General features: G+C 22.8%; 3 protein-coding genes across 3 annotated transcripts in view; 2 read left to right on the top strand and 1 right to left on the bottom strand.

Moving 5' to 3' along the window:
- Window positions 1-17,133, bottom strand: part of LOC142231989 (uncharacterized) — a 47,583-nt gene extending 30,450 nt beyond the window's left edge. The window contains exon 1 of the mRNA XM_075302663.1: window positions 16,703-17,133. Within this exon, the coding sequence (XP_075158778.1) occupies window positions 16,703-16,969 (267 nt within the window). The 5' untranslated portion in view covers window positions 16,970-17,133. The remainder of the gene's footprint in view (window positions 1-16,702) is intronic.
- LOC142231992 (uncharacterized) lies at window positions 4,475-5,243 on the top strand. The gene is made up of 2 exons (XM_075302666.1): window positions 4,475-4,734; window positions 4,804-5,243. The coding sequence occupies exons 1-2, from the start codon at window positions 4,654-4,656 to the stop codon at window positions 5,086-5,088; spliced, it is 366 nt and encodes a 121-aa protein (XP_075158781.1). The 5' UTR covers window positions 4,475-4,653; the 3' UTR covers window positions 5,089-5,243.
- LOC142231993 (uncharacterized) lies at window positions 10,879-11,411 on the top strand. Its single transcript, XM_075302667.1, has 2 exons — window positions 10,879-11,035; window positions 11,099-11,411. Exons 1-2 carry the CDS (start codon window positions 10,967-10,969, stop codon window positions 11,342-11,344), a joined length of 315 nt encoding a protein of 104 aa, XP_075158782.1. The 5' UTR covers window positions 10,879-10,966; the 3' UTR covers window positions 11,345-11,411.
- Window positions 17,134-24,207: the final 7,074 nt, after the last annotated feature.

The raw sequence follows: 24,207 nt of genomic DNA, 5'->3' as shown, positions 1-24,207 counted from the left end.
TTGGAAATAAAATTATGGCAATTTTTTCCAAAGAAATAAAAATTTGATAAAATTTTCTAAAGAAATAAAAATTTTGACAAAATTTTCTATAGAAATAAAATTTTGGCAAAATTTGCTATATAAATAAAATTTTGACAAAATTTTCTAAAGTAATAAAAATTTTTACAAAATTTTCTATAGAGAATTAAAATTTGACGAAATTTAATATAGAAATTAAAGAAATTAAAAATTTTGAAAAAGTTTTCTATATACATAAAATTTTGACAAAATTTACTATAGAAATAATTTTCTATGGAAATTGCATTTTTTTCTATTAAGAAATACAATTTGGATAAAATGTTTATTGAAATAAAATTTTGACAAAATTTTTTAGAGAAATAAAATTTTTACACGATTTTCTAACGAAATAAAAATTTGACACAATTTTCTATAGAAATAAAATATTGACAGAATTTTCTATAGAAATAAAATATTGACAAGATTTTCTAAAGAAATAAAATGTTGACAAAATTTTCTATAGAAATAAAATTTTGACAAAATTTTCTATAGAGGTAAAATTTTGACAAAATTTTGTATAGAAATAAAATTTTGACAAAATTTTCTATAGAAATAAAATTTTGTCAACATTTTCTACATAGAAATAAAATGTTGACAAAATTTGCTAAAGAAATAAAAGAGGTAAAATTTTGACAAAATTTTCTATAGAAATAAAATTTTGTCAACATTTTCTACATAGAAATAAAATGTTGACAAAATTTGCTAAAGAAATAAAATTTTGACACAATTTTCTATAGAAATAAAATTTTGACAGAATTTTCTACGGAAATAAAATGTTGACAAGATTTTCTAAAGAAATAAAAATTTAACGAAATTTTCTATAGAAATAAAATTTTGACAAGATTTACTGAAGAAATAAAAAATTTGACAAAATTTTCTATAGAGAAGTAAAATATTGATAAAACTTTCTATAGAAATAAAATTTTGACAAAATTTTCTATAGAAGTAAAATTTTGACAAAATTTTCTATAGAAATAAAATTTTGAAAAAAATTTCTATATAAACTTTTCTATAGAAAGTTTGACAAAATTTTCTCTAGAAATACAATGGTTACAAAATTTCCTAAAGAAATAAAAATTTGACAAAATTTTCCATAGAAATAAAACTTTGACAAAATTTGCTAAAGAAATAAAAATTTGACGAAATTTTCTATAGAAATCAAATTTTGACAAAATTTTCTATAGAGGTAAAATTTTGACAAAATTTTCTATAGAAATAAAATTTTGAAAAAATTTTCTATAGAAATAAAAGTGTGATAAAATTTTCTAAAAAATAAAAAAATTGACAAAATTTTCTGTAGAGAAATAAAATATTGATAAAATTTTCTATAGAAATAAAATTCTGACAAAATTTTCTATAGAAATAAACATGATGATTATCACACACACACAAAATTTTCTATAGAAATAAAATTTTGACAAGATTTACTGAAGAAATAAAAAATTTGACAAAATTTTCTATAGAGAAGTAAAATATTGATAAAACTTTCTATAGAAATAAAATTTTGACAAAGGTAAAATTTTGAAAAAATTTTCTATAGAAATAAAATTTTGAAAAAAATTTCTATAGAAAAGTTTGACAAAATTTTCTCTAGAAATACAATGGTTACAAAATTTCCTAAAGAAATAAAAATTTGACAAAATTTTCTATAGAAATAAAACTTTGACAAAATTTCCTAAAGAAATAAAAATTTGACGAAATTTTCTATAGAAATAAAATTTTGACAAAATTTTCTATAAAAATAAAATTTTGACGAGATTTTCTGAAGATATAAAAAATTTGACAAAATTTTTTATAGAGAAGTAAAATATCGATAAAATTTTCTATAGAAATAAAATTTTTACAAAATTTCCTAAAGGAACAAAATTTTGACAAAATTTGCTAGAGAAATACAATTTTTACAAAATTTCCTAACTAAATAAAAATTTGACAAAATTTTCTCTAGAAATACAAGGTTTACAAAATTTCCTATAGAAATAAAACTTTGACACAATTTCCTAAAGAAATGAAAATTTGACGAAATTTTCTATAAAAATAAAATTTTGACAAAATTTTCTATAGAAATAAAATTTTGACAAAATTTTCTATAGAGGTATAATTTTGACAAAATTTTCTATAGAAATAAAATTTTGAAAAAATTTTCTATAGAAATAAAAGTTTGACAAAATTTTCTAAAAAATAAAAAATTTGACAAAATTTTCTGTAGAGAAATAAAATACTGATACAATTTTCTATAGAAATAAAATATTGATAAAATTTTCTATAGAAATAACATGTTTACAAAATTTTCTAAAGAAACAAAAATTTGATTTTGGCAAAATTTTCTAGAGAAATAAAGTTTTGACAAAATGTTCTATAGAAATATAATTTTCACTGAATTTTCTATGGAATTTGGACAAAATTTTCTATAGAAAAAATTTTTGACAAAACTTTGTATAGAAATAAAATTTCACGAAAATTTTGTGAAATTTTATTTCTATACAAAATTTTGTCAAAATTTAAAGAAATAAAAATTTGACGAAATTTTTTATTTTCTATAGAAATAAAATTTTGACTGAATTTTCTATAGAAATAAAATGTTCACAAGATTTTCGATAGAAATAAAAGTTTGACAAAATTTCCTAAAGACATAAAAATTTTGACAAAATTTTTTATAGAGAAACAAAATATTGATAAAATTTTCTATAGAAATAAAATTTTTACAAAATTTCCTAAAGAAATAAAAATTTGATATAATTTTCTAGAGAAAAAATTTTTTTACAAAATTTCTGAAAGAAATAGAAATTTGACAAAATTTTCTAAAGAAATAAAGTTTTTACAAAATTTCTTAAAAAAAAATTTGACAAATATTTCTATAGAAATAAAATTTTTACAAGATTTTCTAAAGAAATAAAAATTTGACGAAATTTTATATAGAAATAAAATTTTGACAGAATTTTCTAACGAAATAAAAATTTGACTAAATTTTCTATAGAAATAAAATTGGACAACATTTTCTATGAAAATAAAATTTTGACAAAATTTTCTATAGAAATAAAATTTCGACAAAATTTTCTATAGAAATAAAATTTTGAAAAAATTTTCTATAGAAATAAAATTCTGACAAAATTTTCTATAGAAATAAACATGATGATTATCACAATCGACTAAATAGTCTAAGTGAGCCTGCATCTTAATCGGGCTGCCACTTTAACCTAAACATGATGATGGGTATAAAAATGTATACACAAAATACTTCAAAAATTTTATATGGGGGCTATATGGACCGATATAAACCAATGTTTGCATGGTTGTTAGATACCATATACTTACATAACATACCTAATTTCAGCCAGATCGGATGAAATTTGTTTCTCTTAGTGGCTCCACAAGCCAAATCTGGGGATCGGTTTATATGGGGGCTATATATAATTATGGACCGATATGGACCAATTTTTGCATGGTTGTTAGAGACCATATACTAACACCATGTACCAAATTTCAGCCGGATCGGATGAAATTTGCTTCTTTTAGAAGCTCCTCAAGCCAAATCTGGATATCGGTTTATATGGTGCTATATATAATTATGGACCGATATGGACCAATTTTGGCATGGTTATTAGAAACCATATACTAACACCATGTACCAAATTTCAACCGGATCGGATGAAATTTGCTTCTCTTAGAGTCTCCGCAAGCCAAATCTAGGGATCGGTTTATATGGGGGCTATACGTAAAAGTGGTCCGATATGGCCCATTTTCAATACCATCCGACCTACATCAATAATAGCTACTTGTGCCAAGTTTCATGTCGATAGCTTCTTTCGTTCGGAAGTTAGCGTGATTTCAACAGACGGACGGATGGACATGCTCAGATCGTCTCAGAATTTCACCACGACCCAGAATATATATACTTTATGGGGTCTAAGAACAATATTTCGATGTGTTACAAACGGAATGACAAAGTTAATATACCCCCATCCTATGGTGGAGGGTATATAAATAATAAGGTCTAAAAAATATTCTTGAATTTATCGAAATATATTAAATTATATATTCGTTGTGTTATTGAAGTTCGGAATATAGTTCAGTTAGAAATTTCTGCAAATAATCATTTTATTTTCCGATGGGCGGACCTTTTAATACACTTAAATAAAAAATGTTATTAAAAATGCATGTTTATATATATATATATAAAAAATTTCAAAATATTGTTGTAAAATACTCGTGCAGGTAATTAAATAATTATTTATTAATGGTCATATATTCCGTCTGGACAATATTCATGCATACAGATAATAAAAGATGCCGAACAAAAAAAAAAATTAAATCTCTCATTGTCAATTCTCAACTGGGCAGTCGCTATGAATTACAAAAAAAACTATAAAATATAAAAAAAAAAATATAAAAATTAATTATACTTAAAGCCAAACATTCAACCAACTCAACGATAGTTCATCTGACATGCATCGAGAACAACCATAACCAAAGCTGATGTTTAATGCATAAAAACACCACTGCCAGAGTATTAAAATGTAGTTCGAAATTGAATAGTGTCCATTAAAAAATCAACAAACAAACCCTATAAAATAATAACCATAAACCAAAATAAATAAAATGTTTGAAAAAGTTAATTACTGGGCAACAATATGGTGTTTAAATTTTATGATATCCTCTATGGTTTATACCGTACCACAGGTAAATTTTAATTTTATTTTATACTAAAAAAAAATATATGATATTATTATTGTTTTTTTTTAATCAAAGGACTTTCAAACCAGTGTTATCATGGCTGCAGCCCAAGTAAAAGAAGCCTTGGACAATGGTGCAGCCACACGTCTAGACCAAAGTGTTGAGGTTCTGGGATCGAAATTCAAAAATAATATGGAATTAGGATTTGGAGATGCTGTGAGACCAAAACGTGAAACAAACTCTGATTCCGATTCCAACTCAGGATCATCTTCAAGCTCAAGTTCTGAATCAGAATCAAATTCTGAGTCAGGATCACAAGAAGCAATCATTGAAGAAGCACCAAATTACGCAGTTAAATAGTTAGTCTACTAATTATATACCCTTATAATATAAAAAAGTTTTATTCTTAAAAATATTCAAATAAAAAATTAAAATAAAGCGAAATAAAATTCATGTCGGACGCAGTGTTGCGATATACCTTTTGAAAATAAAAAAGTAAAAATTCCTATAGGAAATTTTATTAAATTTTTATATTTGTAGGAAATTAAATTAATTTCTATAAAAATTTCATTTCCTTAGAAAATTCTGCCAAAATTTCATTTCTATAGAAAAATTTTGTCAACATTTTATTTCTATAGAAAATTTTGTCAAAATTTTATTTCTATAGAAAATTTTGTCAAAATTTTATTTCTATAAGAAAATTTGTTAAAATTTTATTTCTATAGAAAATTTTGCCAAAATTTTATTTCTATAGAAAATTTTGGCAAAATTTTATTTGTATAGAAAATTTTGTCAAAATTTTAGTTCTATAGAAATGTTTTTCAAAATTTAGTGTCTATAAAAAGCGTTGTTAAAATTTTATTTCTATCCGATTTTTTTTTTCAAATTTCATTTCATTTCAAAGTTTCTATAAAAAGCGTTGTCAAAATTTCATTTCTATCCGAATTTTTTTCAAAATTTCATTTCTATATGAAATTTTGTCGAAATTTTAATTCTGTAGGAAATGTTGTCAAAATTTTGTTATATAGGTTTTTTTTCAAAATTTTGCTATAGGAAATTTGAACAAAATTTAATTTCTAAAGAATTTTTTTATTCAAAAATGTCATTTCTATAAAAAATTTTATCAAAATTTTATTTCTGTAGGAAAATTGCATTTCTGTAGGAAATTTTTATTTCTGTAGGAAAATTGCATTTCTGTAGGAAATTTTTATCAAAATTGCATTTCTGTAGGAAATTTTGTCCAAATTTCATTTCTATAGGAATTTTGGAAAAATTTCATTTCCATAAGAAATTTTGTCAAAATTGCATTTCTATAAGAAATTTTGTCAACATTTTATTACTCTAGGAGATTTGGTGAGAATTTCATTTCTATAGAAATTTTTTCAAAATTTCAGTTTCATAGGGAATTTTGTCAAAATTTGATTTTTAGAGAAAATTTTGTAAAAATTTTATTTCTATAGAAAATTTTGTCAAAGTATTATTTCTATAGAAAATTTTGTCAAAATTTTATTTCTATAAGACATTTTCTCAATATTCTATTTCTGTAGAAATATTTTTCAAAATTTTATTTTTTCAAAAAATTCTCAAAATTTTATATCTATAGAAAATTTTGTCAAAATTTTATTTCTATAGGAGATTTGGTGAAAATTTTACTTCTATGGGTAATTTTGTTAAGCTATAATGTCTATAGGAAATTTTATCAAAAATTTAATTTCTATAGGATTTTTTTCAAAATTTCATTTCTAACATATAGGAAGCGTTGTCACAATTTCATTTGTATCCGAATTTTTTTTCAAAATCTCATTTATATATGAAATTTTTTCGAAATTTTTTTATATAGAAATTTTTTTCAAAATTTTATTTTTATAGGAAATTTGAACAAAATTTCATTTTTATAGATTTTTTTCAAAAATGTAATTTCTATAAAAATTTTTATCAAAACTTTATTTCTATAGAAAGTTTTATCAAAAATGCATTTCTGTAGGAAATTTTTAAAAATTTCATTTAATTTCTATATTAAATTTTGTCGAAATTTTATTTCTGTAGGAAATGGTGTAACATTTTTTTATATAGAAATTTTTTTCAAAATTTTATTTCTATAAGAAATTTGAACAAAATTTCATTTTTATAGATTTTTTTTTCAAAAATGTCATTTCTATAAAAAATTTTATCAAAATTTTATTTCCATAGGAAGTTTTATCAAAATTGCATTTCTGTAGGAAATTTTGTCAAAATTTAATTTCTATAAGAAATTTTGTCAAAATTTTATTTCTATAGGAGATTTGGTGAGAATTTCATTTCTACAGTATTTTTTTAAATTTAATTTTCATAGGGAATTTTGTTCAAATTTGATTTCTATAGAAATTTTTATCAAAACTTGAAAATTTTATCAAAATTTGAAAATTTTATCAAAACTTGAAAATTTTATCAAAATTTTATTTCTATTTAAAATTTTGTAAAAATTTTATTTCTATAGAAAATTTTGTCAAAGTGTTATTTCTCTAGAAAATTTTGTCAAAATTGTATTTCTATAAGAAATTTTCTCAATATTCTATTTCTGTAGAAATGTTTTTCAAAATTTTATTTTTTCAAAAATTTCTCAAAATTTTATTTATATAGAAATTTTCTCAAAATCGTATATCTATAGAAAATTTTGCAAAATTTTATTTCTATAGAAGATTTGGATTTATTTCTATTTGGAAGATTTGATTAAAATTTCATTTTTACATTTAAGTTTCTATAGGAAGCGTTGTCAAAATTTTATTTCTATATGAAATTTTGTCGAAATTTTAATTCTGTAGGAAATGTTGTCAAAATATTTTTATATAGGAATTTTTTTCAAAATGTTATTTCTATAGGTAAATTGAAAAAAATTTAGTTTTTATAGATTTTTTTTTTTAAAATGCCATTTCTATAAAAAATTTTATCAAAATTACATTTCTGTAGGAAATTTTGTCAAACTTTCATTTCTATGGGGGTTTTGCGAAATTTAATTTCTGTTAGAAATTTGGTCAAAGTTGCATTTCTATAAGAAATTCTGTCAAAATTTTATTTCTCTAGGAGATTTGGTGAGAATTTCATATCTATAGAAATTTTTTTCAAAATTTCATTTTCATTGGGAATTTTGTCAAAATTTGATTTCAATAAAAGTTTTTGTCAAAATTTGATTTCTATAGAAAATTTTATCAAAATTTTATTTCTATCGAAAATTTTGTAAAAATTTTATTTTTATAGAAATATTTGTCAAAATGTTATTTCTATAGAAAATGTTGTCAAAATGTTATTTCTATAAGAAATTATCTCAATATTCTATTTCTGTAGAAATGTTTTTCAACATTTTATTTTTTCAAAATTTTATTTTTATAGAAATTTTAACAAAATGTTATATCTACAGAAAATTTTGTCAAAATTTTATTTCTATAGGAGATTTGGTGAAAGTTTTACTTCTATGGGAAATTTTGTTAAAATTTCATTTTCATAGGAATTCTCATCAAAATTTCACTTCTATCCGAAATTTTTTCAAAATTTCATTTCTATATGAAATTTTGTCGAAATTTCATTTCTTTAGGAAATGGTGTCAAACTTTTTTTTATATAGAAATTTTTTTCAAAATTTTATTTCGATAGGAAATTTGAACAAAATTTCATTTCTATAGATTTTTTTTTCAAAAATGTCATTTCTATAAAAAATTTTATCAAAATTTTATTTCTATAGAAAGTTTTATCAAAATTGCATTTCTGTAGGAAATTTTGTCACAATGTCATTTCTATAGGAATTTTGGAAAAATTTCATTTCTATAGGGATTGTGCAAAATTTAATTTCTCTTGGAAATTTTGTCAAAATTGCATTTCTACAAGAAATTTTGTCAAAATTTTATTTCCATAGGAGATTTGGTGAGAATTTCATTTCCATAGAATTTTTTTCAAATTTCATTTTCATAGGGAATTTTGTCAAAATTTGACTTCAATAGAAAATTTTGTTAAAATTTTATTTATATAGAAATTTTCTCAAAATTTTATATCTATAAAAAATTTTGTCAAAATTTTATATCTATAGAAATGTTTTTCAACATTTTATTTTTTCAAAATTTTATTTTTATAGAAATTTTAACAAAATGTTATATCTACAGAAAATTTTGTCAAAATTTTATTTCTATAGGAGATTTGGTGAAAGTTTTACTTCTATGGGAAATTTTGTTAAAATTTCATTTTCATAGGAAATCTCATCAAAATTGCACTTCTATCCGAATTTTTTTCAAAATTTCATTTCTATATGAAATTTTGTCGAAATTTCATTTCTGTTGGAAAAATTTTATTTCTATAGAAAATTTTGTCAAAATTTTATTTCTATAGAAAATTTTGTCAAGATTTTATTTCAATAAAAAAAATTGTCAAAATTTGATTTCAATAAAAAAAATTGTCAAAATTTGATTTCTATAGAAAAAAATGTGAAACATTTATTTGTAAAGAAAATTTTGGCAAAATTTTTTTCTATAGAAAATTTTGTCAAAAATTTATTTCTATAGAAAATTTTGGCAAAATTTAATTTCTATAGAAAATTTTGTCAAAAATTCATTTCTATGGAAAAATTTGTCAAAATTTTATTTCTATAAAAAAAAATTGTCAAAATTGTATTTTTATAGACAATTTTGTCAAAACGTTATATCTATAGAAAATTTTGGCAACATTTTATTTCTATAGGAGATTTTGTAAAAAATTAATTTCTATAGGAATTTTTACCAAATTTAACTTCTATGGGAGGGTTTCCCAATTTTTCTCCTTCATTTCCTATTGTGAAGTTTATAATTATTTTAAAATGATTAAGAAAATTCTAACTTAAAAACACAAAATGTTTTGAGATAAAGTTAAATTAGATTTCGTGTCCAGCTGTTTTTGAAATTATAATTAATGTTATGTCTCACATATTTTTTTTAATCTACGCAAGTTCTTGTATTCCCTGATTGTAAAAAAAAATAAACATATGATTTTTGTTTGAAATAAACCATAAACCAATAATTTCACTCGGTGATTTACCATAGAATTTGTGTTAATATTTAATTTTATGAAATTCCATATAATTACCAATTTAATGAAAGAAGCATGCTATTAATTACAACAAATATAAAAAAAAGAAACACGAAAAAAACATTTTAATGAGCTCTTTTACGTGAATATCATGCCCACCATTCATTAGTATAACATATTAATCAAATAAAGAATCTGTGACTTGTGGAAGCGATTAATAAGGATGATAGTCTAATGAAATCAGTATGGAATAGGGAATGAAAAATCGAAAATAGAATTAATGACCAATAGACTTTTTGTAAAAACAGACACACTTTGAAAATTCCAAGTTTGCAAAAATGAAATTTCCAATGTGCAGTAAATTTAGACAAAAAAAAAATAATCGGCATTTCTAAAATTCGGAAGTATTTTTTTTTTCTAATTTTTAAAATACTGATAATATGAAAATCTAATCTTTACAAAAAATTTGATGTTTGCTTTTTCGATTAAAAAAATCTTTTATATGGACCTTAGTAAAATTTGGGTCCGACCCTTTTCAAAATCAACAAAAATATAAAAAATTCCTTTTACAAAGACGTATAGTAGTCATTTGAAATATTTGGGTAAAAGAGAAAGAATTAAAAATCGATGTTTATAAAATACGAAATTCAATTGGTTTTTTATTCAATGTCTAATACCAGAAAATCCGATCTTTGCAAAAATCGAAGCATCGGTTTTCTAAATTTATGGTAACGAAAAAAATTGAAAAATCGATGTCATCAAAGGTTTAAGAAAATCGACAGGTTTCTAGGTCTTTCTAAATTTTATTCCATTGTTTCAAAATTTCAAAAGAAAAAAAATTAAAAGAAGAAATGTAGGCTTTTTAAAATTTTTTGAATGAAACTTTTTTACTTTCGATTGAAATGAATATTCGAAAATCTAATTTTGTAGAATTTTTAAACTTGTCTTGAAATTTGAAATATTGACTTTTTTAATTTTGATAAAAGAAACAAAACGAATAGTCGACTTTTTGTTTTATACTGCAATCCCTAATGTAAACTCAGCTTCCACTATCATAGATGGTTGGCCATGTTGACAACAAATTACAATTGTTGCCTATAAATGAATAAAACACACAAAAATTTAATACAAACGAAAGTTTAATGTGTACATGAAATAACCCAAGTGAGCAAATAATTTTGTGTTAAAATTTAAAAAATAAAAAATATAAAAAAATGTTGAAAGTATTATTTTGCTATTTTGAAGTTTTTCTAATTTTTTCCTATGCCTATGCTATGCCCCAGGTAATTAAAAAATAAATTGTGAATTTATTAAAGAAACTAATATCATTTGTTTGTATACTAAAGGACCTTGAAGAAGCCGCCATTATAGCGGCCGCCCAAGCCAAAGAGGCCATTGATAATGGGGCTGCTGTTCGTTATGAGCAAAGTGTTGAGGTATTAGGAGCCAATTTTCATGCTAACATGGAAGTGGGTTATGGTGATGCTATCAAATCAAAACGTGAAGTTAAATCGGAAAAGGAATCTTCAGATGCATACAGTGATGTGTCGTATAGTGATTATGAAGAGTATGATGAAGAGGAAGAGAGTTAGATTTCTGTATTTTTTTAAAGATTTTTTTTTAAATAAAAAACAAATAAATTAAACAAACAATAGATAAGCAATTATATAATTAGTAATATAATATATAATATTATAATATATAATATTAATAATACTATTCTTATATACTAAAACAAAACATGCACAAAAATTCAATAGACAGTTTTAATTCACGTAATGGTATAATTTAAAAGAAAAATCCAGGCACTATTTTTGGAAAACGAACATACTAATTTTAAGCAAATAAATAATAATAAAAAAATATACTATTAAAAATATAATATTCTCCGACAACAACAAAAAAAAAAACAAGCAAATACAACCATAACCTTGTACGTTTTTTAAGTCGAATCACTTAAATATAAGGAAAAACGACTTCATTAAAAAAATATACTCCATAAATACAAATATTTTAAAAATATTTCAAATCAAAAATAGCAAAATTTTATTTCTTTATGCGTTAATATACTCTACAATCAACCAAAAAATAAAATCATAGTGTGGAAACAAAATTGCGAGGTATAACTCTATTTGGCGTTCTTCGTAAATTATATATTTTTGGGTAGAAAAACCAAAAACCCAAAGAATTGTCAAGATTTTAATTCGCTCAAATATAGTTTTTTTTTTTGTTTTTGTTTCTTTGGAAAACAAAAAACCACCACTAATTTGTCCAACAAATATATATTTAGGCCATTTGTCCTTTTACACCATCCATTTGAAATTTTTTCACTATAGAACATTTTGTAAAAAAATGTATTCCTATACAAAATTTTGCCAAAATTTTATTTATTTTATTAAATTTTATTTCAACACGAAATTTGTCAAATTTTTACTTCTATAGAAAATTTTGTCAAGATTTTATTTCTATAGAAAATTTGGTCAAAAATGTATTTCTGTCGAAAATTTTGTAAAAATTTTATTTCTATAGAAAATTTTATCAAAATTTTATTTCTATAAAAAATTTTGTCAAAATTGTATTTCTTAGAAAGTTTTGTCAAAATTTTATTTCTTAAAAAATTTAGTCAAAATTTTATTTATATATGAAATTTAGTCAAAATTTTATTTCTATATAAAATTTTATCAAAATTTTATTTTTGTAGAAAATTTTGTCCAAATTTTATTTCTGTAGTAAATTTTGTCCAAATTTTATTTCTGTAGTAAATTTTGTCCAAATTTTATTTCTGTAGTAAATTTTGTCAATATTTTATTTCTATAGAAAATTTTGTCAAAATTTTATTTCCAATGAAAATTTTGAAATTATTTAATTTTAGCTATTTAGGCCTTTTTTCGCCTTTCTGTTGAATTCGTAGGCTTTCCAATAGGTATCTCTTTCTGCTGTTATTTTCCCTGTCAAGAATTCTCACATTCTCAAAATCTGGCAAGTGTCCTGTGTTTCTCATATGTTGTGATAATGCTGTCGTCTCTTTTTTCTTCTCAATGTCATTTCTATGTTCCCCTATTCTTGTTTGCAGTGTTCGTTTTGTTGTTCCAATGTAGCGAATGAACATAATTGTAATCTTCGCTACATTGGAACAACAAAACGAACACTGCAAACAAGAATAGGGGAACATAGAAATGACATTGAGAAGGAAAAAGAGCCACCAAATGGTGGAGAAACGTCAGGAGAATACGAAATAAAAGAGTTTTATTTCAAAAATAATTTAGGCCTAAATAGCTAAAATTAAATAATAACAAAAAAATCATACAAGGTTGGCCAAATAAACAACAAAAAGAGAAAATTTTGAAATTTTTATTTATTTATTTCTATAAAAATTTGTCAGTATTTTATTTCTAAAGGAAATCTTGTCAAATATTTTATATCTATAGAAATTTTGCCAAAATTTTATTTCCAATGAAAATTTTGTCAAAATTTTATTTCCAATGAAAATTTTGTCAAAATTTTATTCCTATATAAAATTTTTTTTGTCAAAATTGTATTTCTATATGAAATTTAGACAAAATTTTATTTCTACATAAAATTTTGTCAACATTTTATTTCTTAGAAAATTTTGTCAAAATTTTATTTCTACATAAAATTTTGTCAAAATATTTATTTCTATAGAAAATTGTATCAAAATTGTATTTCTATATAAAATTTTGTCAAAATTTTATTTCTATAGAAAATTTGGTCAAAATTTTATTTCTATATGAAATTTAGTCAAAATTTTATTTATATATGAAATTTAGTCAAAATTTTATGTCTATATAAAATTTGGTCAAAATTTTATTTCTATATAAAATTTACTCAACATTTTATTTCTACATAAAATTTAGTCAAAATTTTATTTCTACATAAAATTTAGTCAAAATTTTATTTCTATAGAAAATGTTGTCAAAATTTTATTTCTATAGAAAATTTTGTCAAAATTTTATTTCTATACAAAATTTAGTCAAAATTTTATTTCTATATAAAATTTAGTCAAAATTTTATTTCTGTCGAAAATTTTGTCAAACTTTTATTTCTATAGAAAATGTTGTCAATTTTTATTTCCATAGAAAATTTTGTCAAAATTTTGTTTCTATAAAAATTTGTCAATATTTAATTTCTAAAGGAAATCTTGTCAAATATCTATGGAAATTTTGTCAAAATTGTATTTCCAATGAAAATTTTGTCAATATTTTATTCCTATATAAAATTAAGTCAAAATTGTATTTCTATATGAAATGTAGTCAAAATTTTATTTCTACATAAAATTTTGTCAAAATTGTATTTCTATAGAACATTTTGTCAAGATTTTATTTCTATAGAAAATTTTGTCAAAATTTTATTTCTGTCGAAAAAATTGTCAACATTTTATTCTTGTCGAAGAGTTTGTCAAAATTTTATTTCTTTAGAAAATTTATTTAATATTTTATTTCTACATACAATTTTGTCAACATTTTTTTTTTTCTATATGAAATTTAGTCAAAATTTCATTTATATATGAAATTTTATTTCTGTCGAAAATTTTGTCAAAATTTTATTTCTGTCGAAAAGTTTGTCAAAATTTTATTTCGATAGAAAATTTTGTAAAAATTTTTTTTCTATAGAAAATTTTGTCAAAATTTTATTTCTATATAAAATTTAATCAACGTATTATTTCTACAAAAAATTTTGTCATAATTTTATTTCTATATAAAATTTGGTCAAAATTTTATTTCTATATAAAATTTAGTAAAAAATTTTATTTCTACATAAAATTGTGTCAAAATTTTTTTTCTATAGAAAATTGTGTCAAAATTTTATTTGTTTAGAAAATTTTGTCAAAATTTTATTTCTCTATAAAATTTATTCAAAATTTTATTTCTTTATGAAATTTAGTCAAAATTTTATTTCTATATAAAATTTGGTCAAAATTTTATTTCTATATAAAATTTAGTCAAAATTTTATTTTTATATAATTTATTTATTTCTACATAAAATTTTGTGTCAAAAATTTTTTTCTATAGAAAATTGTGTCAAAATTTTATTTGTTTAGAAAATTTTGTGAAAATTTTATTTCTCTATAAAATTTATTCAAAATTTTATTTCTTTATGAAATTTAGTCAAAATTTTATTTCTATATAAAATTTGGTCAAAATTTTATTTCTATATAAAATTTAGTCAAAATTTTATTTTTATATAATTTATTTATTTCTACATAAAATTTTGTCAAAATTTTGTTTCTATAGAAAATTTTGTAAAAATGTTATTTCTTTAGAAAATTTTGTCAAAATTTTATTTCTCTATAAAATTTATTCAAAATTTTATTTTTATCTAAAATTTAGTCAAAATTTTATTTTTATATAAAATTTAGTAAAAAATTTTATTTCTACATAAAATTTTGTCAAAATATTGTTTCTATAGAAAATTGTGTCATTATTTTTTGTTCTATAGTTATTTTTGTCCTATTTCCATAGAAAATTTTGTCAACATTTTATTTCCAGTGAAAATTTTGTCAAAATTTTATTTCTACATAAAATTTTGTCAAAATTTTATTTCTACATAAAATTTTGTCAAAAAATTTTTCCTATAGAAATTTTTTTCAAAATTTTATTTCTATATAAAATTTAGTCAAAATTTTATTTCTGTCGAAAAAGTTGTCAAAATTTTATTTCTATAGAAAATTTTGTCACAATTTTATTTCTATAGAAAATTAAGTCAAAATTTCATATCTATATGAAATTAGTGAAAATTTTATTTCGATATAAAATTTAGTCAAAATTTTATTTCTACATAAAATGTTGTCAAAATTTTGTTTCTATAGAAAATTTTGTCAAAATTTTATTTCCATAGAAAATTTTTTCAAAATTTTATTTCTAAAGGAAATTTTGTCATTTATTTATTTTATAATTTTATATCTATAGAAATTTTGTCAAAATTTTATATCTATATGAAATTTAGTCAAAATTTTATTTCTACATAAAATTTTGCCAAAATTTTATTTATAAAGAATAATTTGTCAAAATGTTATTTTTATTGAAAATTTTGTCGAAATTGTATTTTATAGAATATTTTGCCAATTTTTATTTTGATAGAAATTGTTGTCAAAAATTTATTTCTATAGAAAATGTTGTCAAAATTTTATTTCTATAGAAAATTTTGTCAAAAATTTTTTTTTATAGAAAATTTTGTCAAAATTTTATTTCTGTAGAAAATTCTGTCAAAATTTTATTTCTATAGAAAATTCTGTCAAAAGTTATTTCTATAGAACATTTTGTCAAAATTTTATTTCTTATTTTTCATGTTAGCCTGATACTGAAACAGGCAATTAACGTCCAAATACATGATATTTTAATTTTACAATTATTATTCGAGCTTTTATGGACAAATTAAAAAAAAATAAAATAAAATTTTATTTCTATAAATTTTTTTAATAAAAAAAATGCATAAATGGTAAGTTCGGTGGAGACAATCATTATGGTAGTTGCCATCACTTGGGGGTTATTTCCCCTATACAAATTAAGATTTTTGTAAAATAAAATTTTGTGGATTTCAAACAATTTCCAGTATCATTGGTATAATAAAAATCCACAACATTTTTCACGGGGATTATGTGAAATTTATTGTCGCAAAAACTATTGTTTTGATGCCGAACATCGAAATCATCAAAGGAAATAATATGATTGCAACAAACATGTTACATATTACCCAAGACAAAAATAAACCTTATAGTCTTGATATATTTTTGAAGTGACCATATTTCTTCTCCGAATGCACTTTCACAAAATTTTAACCTCAGATTTCCCATGAACTTCTCAATTTCACTGTCACATTCACCATATTTTACGAGATTATTATTTTTTTTTTTTTTTAAGAATTAATCCTTCGATCACTAACACTTGTGTTGATGATATCCTTTAATGACAATACGAATATACAAAACTTACTTGCACTTGTTGGGGCTGCTGTTGATATTGAGTTTGAGGTTGTAGTTGCTGTTGTTGTTGCAATTGTTGTTGCTGTTGTAAGTTACCACCTTGTCCACCATAATAACGTGTGAAGCTCTGTTGCAAACTTGGAGTTCTTAAACTAAACGAATTGCTATTGGCATCGGTGTGAAAGGATAACTGTGCCTCAACTAAGGATGCACTAAGGCAACACAGAACGCTGACACTCAAAGCCATGGCAACGGAAGATACGCGACACGAAAACATGGTTAGTTGGGATACGGAAGTTTAACAGCCCGGATAGTAAAATTCAAACACACACAAAAACGAAATCCTTTTTGACTTTAGGCAAAATGGTTGCGATGACGATGGTGATGATGCTCAACAAAGCGTTAAGTTTTTCAAAATGTCGCGCCGTCTACGAATGGATTTTGGCAACTGTTTACCAACGACCGGCTGTATTTAGATTTTATAAAAACGAAATTTTTGATTAAAAATTTTTATAGTTTAGCAAACAAGCTTGGTAAACCGAAATGCTAATGGCTGCAAAGAGTCCATGCGACGAAATGTTTTTTGTCCAACAACAAACTCGTCTTATTTTGACCATAAATTGTTAATGGTGTCTTCGTTGTCGTCGACGTAATACTTCCATGGTCTATTGTTATGGCTATCATGAAATGGTGACACACAAACACAAATTTTTTAACAATTTCTTGGTCTTTTTCGTCTCTCACATTGTGGGTGGTTGGCTAAAGCGGGCCGGTGTATGGACAAATCAAGAGCAATGTTTGAGCTGTGACAAACGCATAGGGCTAACGCAGAGCATTTGTTGTTTGGCCCAATTAATTATTCCAATCATAATTTTTGCTGAAGACAAAAGTCATAGAAATTTTGCTTCAAGCTATAGGAAAGACGCTCAACAAAAACTTGTGTGTGGGCACTGAAAGAAAAGTTTTCTTTTATCAAAAACGAAATTTTAGATTGCACTTAAACTGCAACCTAGACTTTGATACAAAACAAAAAAAATGTATCTTGTTAAGCTTTTATTTCCACAGAAAAATTTGTCAAGCTTTTTATTTATACAGAAAATTTTGTCAATATTTTATTCCCACAGAAAATTTTGTAAAAATTTTATTTCCACAGAAAATTTTGTTAAGCTTTTTATTTTTTGTTAAGCTTTTATTTTTTTTTTTTTTTGTCAAAATTTATCAGAAAAATTTATCAAAATTCCTAGAAAATATTGTCAAAATTGCATTTCTATGGAAAATATTCTCCAATTTTTATTTCTATTGAAAATGTTATCAACAATTTATTTCTATAGAAAACGTTGTCAAAATTTTATTTCTATAGAAATTTTTCTCAAAATTTTATTTCTATAGAAATTTTTCTCAAAAATTTATTTCTATAGAAATTTTGTTTCTATAGAAAATGTTGTCAACATTTATTTCTTTAGAAAAATTTGTTAAAACTTTATTTCTATAGAAAATTTTGTCAACATTTTATTTCTATAGAAAATTCTGTCAAAAGTTATTGCTACAGAAAATACTGTCCAATTTTTATTTCTTTAGAAAATTTTGTCAAAATTTTATTTGCATACAAAATCTTGTCAACATTTTATTTGCATAGAAATTATTTGCATAGAAATTATTTCTATAGCAATTTTTCTATAGAAAATGTTGTCAACATTTTATTTCTCTAAATATTTTTGTCAAAATTTTATTTCTATAGAAATTTTTCTCAAAATCTTATATCTATCGAAAATTTTGTCAAAAATTTATTTCTATAGATTTTTATTTCTATAGACAATTTTGCAAATATAAATTCTAAAAATTTTATTTTTGTTGACCATTTCATCAAAATTTTTATCTATAGAAAATTTTGTCAAAATTTATTTCAATACAAAAATTGTTTACATGATATTTCTACAGAAAGTTTTGTCAAAATTTTATTTGTACAGAAGATTTTGACAAAATTTTATTTATACCGAAAATTTTGTCAAAATTTTATTTCTATAAAAAATTTTTGTCAAAATGTTATTTCTATACAAAATGTTTGTCGAAATTTTATTTCTATAATTTTTTTTCTATAGAAAATGTTGCTAAAAGTTTATTCCATAGAAAATTTTTTCAAAAGTTTATTTCTATAGATAATTTTTCAAAATTTTTTTCTATAGAAAATTTTTTTCACAAATTTTTTTCTATAGAAAATTTTTTTCACAAATTTTTTTCTATAGAAAATTTTGTAAAAATTTTATTTCTATTCAACATTTTGTAAAAATTATATTTCTATAGAAAATGTTGTCAAAATTATATTTCTGATGACAATTACGTCAACATTTGCATAGAAATCTTTGTACAAATTTTATTTGTACAGAAGATTTTGTCAAAATTTTATTTCTATAGAAAATTTTGTAACAATTTTATTTCTATAGAAAATTTTGTCAATATTTTATTTTTATAGAAATTTTTCTCAAAATATTATTTCCATTGGAAATTGTGTCAAAATTTTGTTTTTATAAAAAATTTTTTCAAAATTTTATTTCTATAGAAAATTTTGTCAAAATTTTATGTCTGTAAAAATTTTTCTTAAATTTTATTTCTTTAGAAGATTTTGTCATAATTTTATTTCCGTACAATATTTTGTCAAAATTTTATTTCCATAGAAAATTTTGTCAAAATTTTATTTCCATAGAAAATTTTGTCAAAATTTTATTTCTATAGAAAATTTTGTCAAAATTTAATTTCTATAGAAATTTTTCTTAAATTTTATTTCTATAGAAGATTTTTTCATAATTTTATTTCTATACCAAATCTTGTCAAAATTTTATTTCTATAGAAAATTTTGTCAAAACTTTATTTCTATAGAAAATTTTGTAAACATTTTATTTCTATAGAAAATTTTGTCAATATTTTATTTTTATAGAAATTTTTCTCAAAATTTTATTTCCATTGGAAATTGTGTCAAAATTTTGTTTTTATAGAAAATTTTGTCAAAATTTTATGTCTATAGAAATTTTTCTTAAATTTTATTTCTATAGAAGATTTTGTCAAAATTTTATTTCTATACAAAATTTTGTCAAAATTTTATTTCTATAGAAAATTTTGTCAAAATTTGATTTCTATAGAAAATTTTGTCAAAATTTTATTTCTATAGAAAATTTTGTCAAAATTTTATTTTTATAGAAATTTTTCTCAAAATTTTATTTCCAGTGGAAATTGTGCCAAAATTTTGATTTTATGGAAAATTTTGCCAAAATTTTATTTCTATGGAAAATTTTATGAAAATTTTATTTCTATAGAAAATTTTGTCAAAATGTTACTTCTATAGAAAATGTTGTCAAAATTTTATTTCTATAGAAAATTGTTTTCTATAGAAGATTTTTAGGGGCTATATCGAAATATGGACCGATACACACATATCTTGCACAGCTATGAGAGGACCTAAAATACCGCAAGAGTTTGAATTTCAGGCAAGTTGGATAAAAATTGCAGCGTCTAGATGCTTAAGACCCCGACTCGGGGGGTCGCTTTATATAAGAAAATTTTATCAAAAGTTTATTTGTATAGAACATTTTTCAAAATTTTTTTATATAGAAAATTTTGTCACAATTTTTTTATAGAAAATTTTCTAACAATTTTATTTCTATTTAACATTTTGTAAACATTTTATTTCTATTGAAAATGTTTTCAGAATTATATTTATGATGAGAATTACGTCAAAATTTTGTTTTTATAGAAAATTTTGTTAAAATTTTATTTCTGTAGAAAATTTTGTCAAAATTTTATTTCTATAGAAAAGTTTGTCACAATATTGTTTCTATAGAAACTTTTGTCCACATTTTATTTCTACAGAAAATATTGTCAAAATTTTATTTCTATACAAAATTTTGTCACAATTTTACTCCTGTACACAATTTTGTCAAATTTTTACCCTTGTACACAAGTTTGTCAAAATGTTAGTTTTATAGAAAATTCTGTTAAAATTTTATTTCCATAGAAAATTTTCCCAACATTTTATTTCTCTGCAAAATTTCGTCACCATTTTATTTCTATAGAAAATTTTTGTCAAAATTTTATTTCAATAGAAAATTTCGTCAAAATTTTATTTCAATAGAAAATTTTATCAAATTTTATTTCTATAGAAAATTTTGTTAAAGTTTTATTTCTATAGAAATTTTTGTCAAAATTTTATTTTGTCAACGCCCTAAAATTCAAATCAGGAGATGAGGTTATATAGGGGCTATACCGAAACATAGACCGATACACACATATCTTGCATAGCTATGAGAGGACCTTAAATACCGCAAGATTTTGAATTTCAGGCAAGTTGGATAAAAATTGCGGCGTCTAGATGTTTAGGACCCCGACTCGGGGGGTCGTTTTGTATAAGAGGCTATACGAAAAATTTGAACCGCTAAAGCCAATCTTCGATCGTGTCATGTTTGCAGACGATTTTGTGCAAAATTTTAAACCTACACGCTCACAAAAAATCGCTTCTGTAACATATACTCCCAAACATATTTTGCTTCAAGCATATACATTTTTGGGTATTGCCCAAACATTTATATGTTTGATCTCTTAAAATATATAATATGTTTGAAAGCATATTGGTCTAAACAATATATGTTTGGGTAGTCTAAGTTCCAAACATTTTGTATTTTTGCATCCAAATTCAATAATGTTGTCTTCCAAAAAACAATATGTTATTATGTGAACATATAATATGTTTGGAAGCATTTTGCACCCAAAAATATGATATGCTTAAAAAAAAATCTCCCAAACAATATTGTGCTCAAAATTTTATTTATTTATTTATATATTTACAATCATAACGAATTATGAAAATAAACAGGTAATATAGGTGCTAACAACATAGGTTTTCGACCTGAATGCTCAAAATTTTGTTTCTGCCCAATTGTATATTCCCCCACATCTTTCTCACTTCCACGAGATTTTTTAGTTCTTAGCACCTTTTTCTGTAATACAAACATTGTAGAAGAAATTATTCAATTTTATGATTTTTTTTTTATTTTAATTTAACCTTTTGCCGGAGCCACCGTGGTGCAATGGTTAGCATGCCCGCCTTGCATACACAAGGTCGTGGGTTCGATTCCTGCTACGACCGAACACCAAAAAGTTTTTCAGCGGTGGATTATCCCACCTCAGTAATGCTGGTGACATTTCTGAGGGTTTCAAAGCTTCTCTAAGTGGTTTCACTAGAATGTGGAACGCCGTTCGGACTCGGCTATAAAAAGGAGGTCCCTTGTCATTGAGTTTAACATGGAATCGGGCAGCACTCAGTGATAAGAGAGAAGTTCACCACTGTGGTATCACAATGGACTGAATAGTCTAAGTGAGCCTGATACATCGGGCTGCCACATAACCTAACCTAACCTTTTGCCGGACGGGGATTCGAACAGCGGACCACACAGTTTGTAAGGATCAAAGAAGTAGCTGATCAATTGCCCAAGGAAAAATAAAATGTTAATTTTGTAATAACAAGCAACAACCACCAACTTAATTCAATATCGCTCCCTGTTAAATAGCGCTGCAAGCTACTAAACACATATATGTTTATAGGCTATTTCTAAATTAATATATGTTTGCATCCAAGCATATTATATTTACAAACATTTTATGTCCCAAACATAATATGTTCCAACATATTAACATATATGTCCCAAACATGTTATGCTAGTTTATGAACATTATATGCTTGCACTCAAAAATATTGTGTTCCAAACATATAATGTTTATAGCCAAACATATGAAAAACAGTCTTTTTCATCCGTGTATAGCTTCATTGTTAAAGACTGTAGCGAGATTGCAAGAGACAGACATACGTACGGACTCCGTTATATCATGCTAGAATTTCTAGTTTGGCTTTTTTTTGTGAATTTTAATTATTAATTTAAATTGCTTTATAATTCCATACCCACTGATATTTTTCGGAGCTCTTTTTTTAATTTTTTAATGAAATGAAATTAAGTTTTTATTATTACTAACAACAAAAATAAAAGTTTATCATGCTAGAACGTGTAAACCTCCCGAATATGGCTATGTTAAAAAAGGAAAGAGACAATGGTTGTGCCGTTTGTCCTCAATTTTATTTTTTCTTAAAGAAAATATTTTACATTAAAAGGGAAATTTTCTTTTACCTAAACGCTCACTCCGTAGGAGAGTATTTTATTTTTTGGGGTGTAGTAGTTGTGTGTGTGTTTGTGGTTATGGTTGTGTATTGTACTTGTATTGTGTTAATTTATTCATTGCATTGCATTCCATTGCACAGCAGCATGGTAGGAAGTAATTTAGGTATTTTGCCTGAAGTTCTGCGGAGTCTTCGTCTTCTTCTGGTCCCAACAAATTTGCTGTCCGAAATGAATGACGATAACAGTGTGAATTATTCATTATTCAGAGTTATGCTTAATTTGGCAAAATTTAAAACTTCACTCGTAAGTGAGAAGAATTCCAAATTTGTGGTTATGCAAAAAATTTGGTTTTTTATTGGACAATTTAAAAACACTTTAAAGTTGTAGGTGAAAAAGATATTTATTGTAAAGAGAAATATTTACAAAAAAAATAAAAAAATTTGACTTAATAAAAAAAATCTTGGATCCACACATTTAGGGCTTGTAGTAAAGATTTTTGTATTAACTTTAAGCAGCAGATGTCAAGTGAAGATGAAAAAAACTAAAATTCGAAAATATTTAATAAATAAAAAATAGTTTGCTACATATTATTACAATATTTATTTGATCTTATTGGACAAGAAAATTAAGGGAATTGATATTATGAAGTCATGGAAAAGAAAATACCAGCGTACGGTAAACACGCGAGCCAAAAAAAGAATCTACCAAAATTTGGAAAAAATTTGACTAGAAAATTACCAAACAAACAAATCTTATTTTTTCAAACATTTTATTTCTATGGAAAATTTTGTCAAAATTTGATTTCTATAGAAAATTTTGTCAAAATTTGATTTCTATAGAAAAATTTTTCATAGTTTTATTTCTATAGAAGATTGAGACAAAGCCTCCATAAAACGTATAGTATGTTTTTCCATTGAAGGTAAATATGGCCAAAATACACATATTTTCAATTTAAAATCGCCACAGCTAAGTGCAAACATTACATTACAAATTTTCCCATACTTCTAATACGTATCTAACGACCGATAAATCATAATTGCACACATAATTGTTGTTCTGAAAAACCAACAGAATCTAGACCCCAACCTCCACATTTCCAATTTCATGCAAATTGGATAAAAACTTCGGTTTCTATAAGCCTACGAACTAAAACCGGTTTCTATAAGCCTACGAACTATATATATATATATATATATATATATATATATATATATATATATATATATATATATATATATATATATATATATATATATATATATATATTATATATATATATATATATATATATATATATATATATATATATATATATATATATATATATATATATATATAATATATATATATATATATA

The sequence above is a fragment of the Haematobia irritans genome, chromosome 3, assembly GCF_050003625.1.
Source record: "Haematobia irritans isolate KBUSLIRL chromosome 3, ASM5000362v1, whole genome shotgun sequence".
Classification (NCBI taxonomy): Eukaryota; Metazoa; Arthropoda; class Insecta; order Diptera; family Muscidae; genus Haematobia; species Haematobia irritans.
Note: the sequence above shows the minus strand (reverse complement) of the source record. Positions and strands in the feature narration are given on the sequence as shown.

Excerpts from the sequence above, each read along its gene's own strand:
- LOC142231992 (XM_075302666.1), top strand. The coding sequence starts at position 4,654 with ATGTTTGAAAAAGTTAATTACTGGGCAACAATATGGTGTTTAAATTTT. Across the intron at positions 4,735-4,803 it reads TGGTTTATACCGTACCACAG|GACTTTCAAACCAGTGTTAT; the intron begins GTAAATTTTAAT and ends TTTTAATCAAAG.
- LOC142231993 (XM_075302667.1), top strand. The coding sequence starts at position 10,967 with ATGTTGAAAGTATTATTTTGCTATTTTGAAGTTTTTCTAATTTTTTCC. Across the intron at positions 11,036-11,098 it reads ATGCCTATGCTATGCCCCAG|GACCTTGAAGAAGCCGCCAT; the intron begins GTAATTAAAAAA and ends TGTATACTAAAG.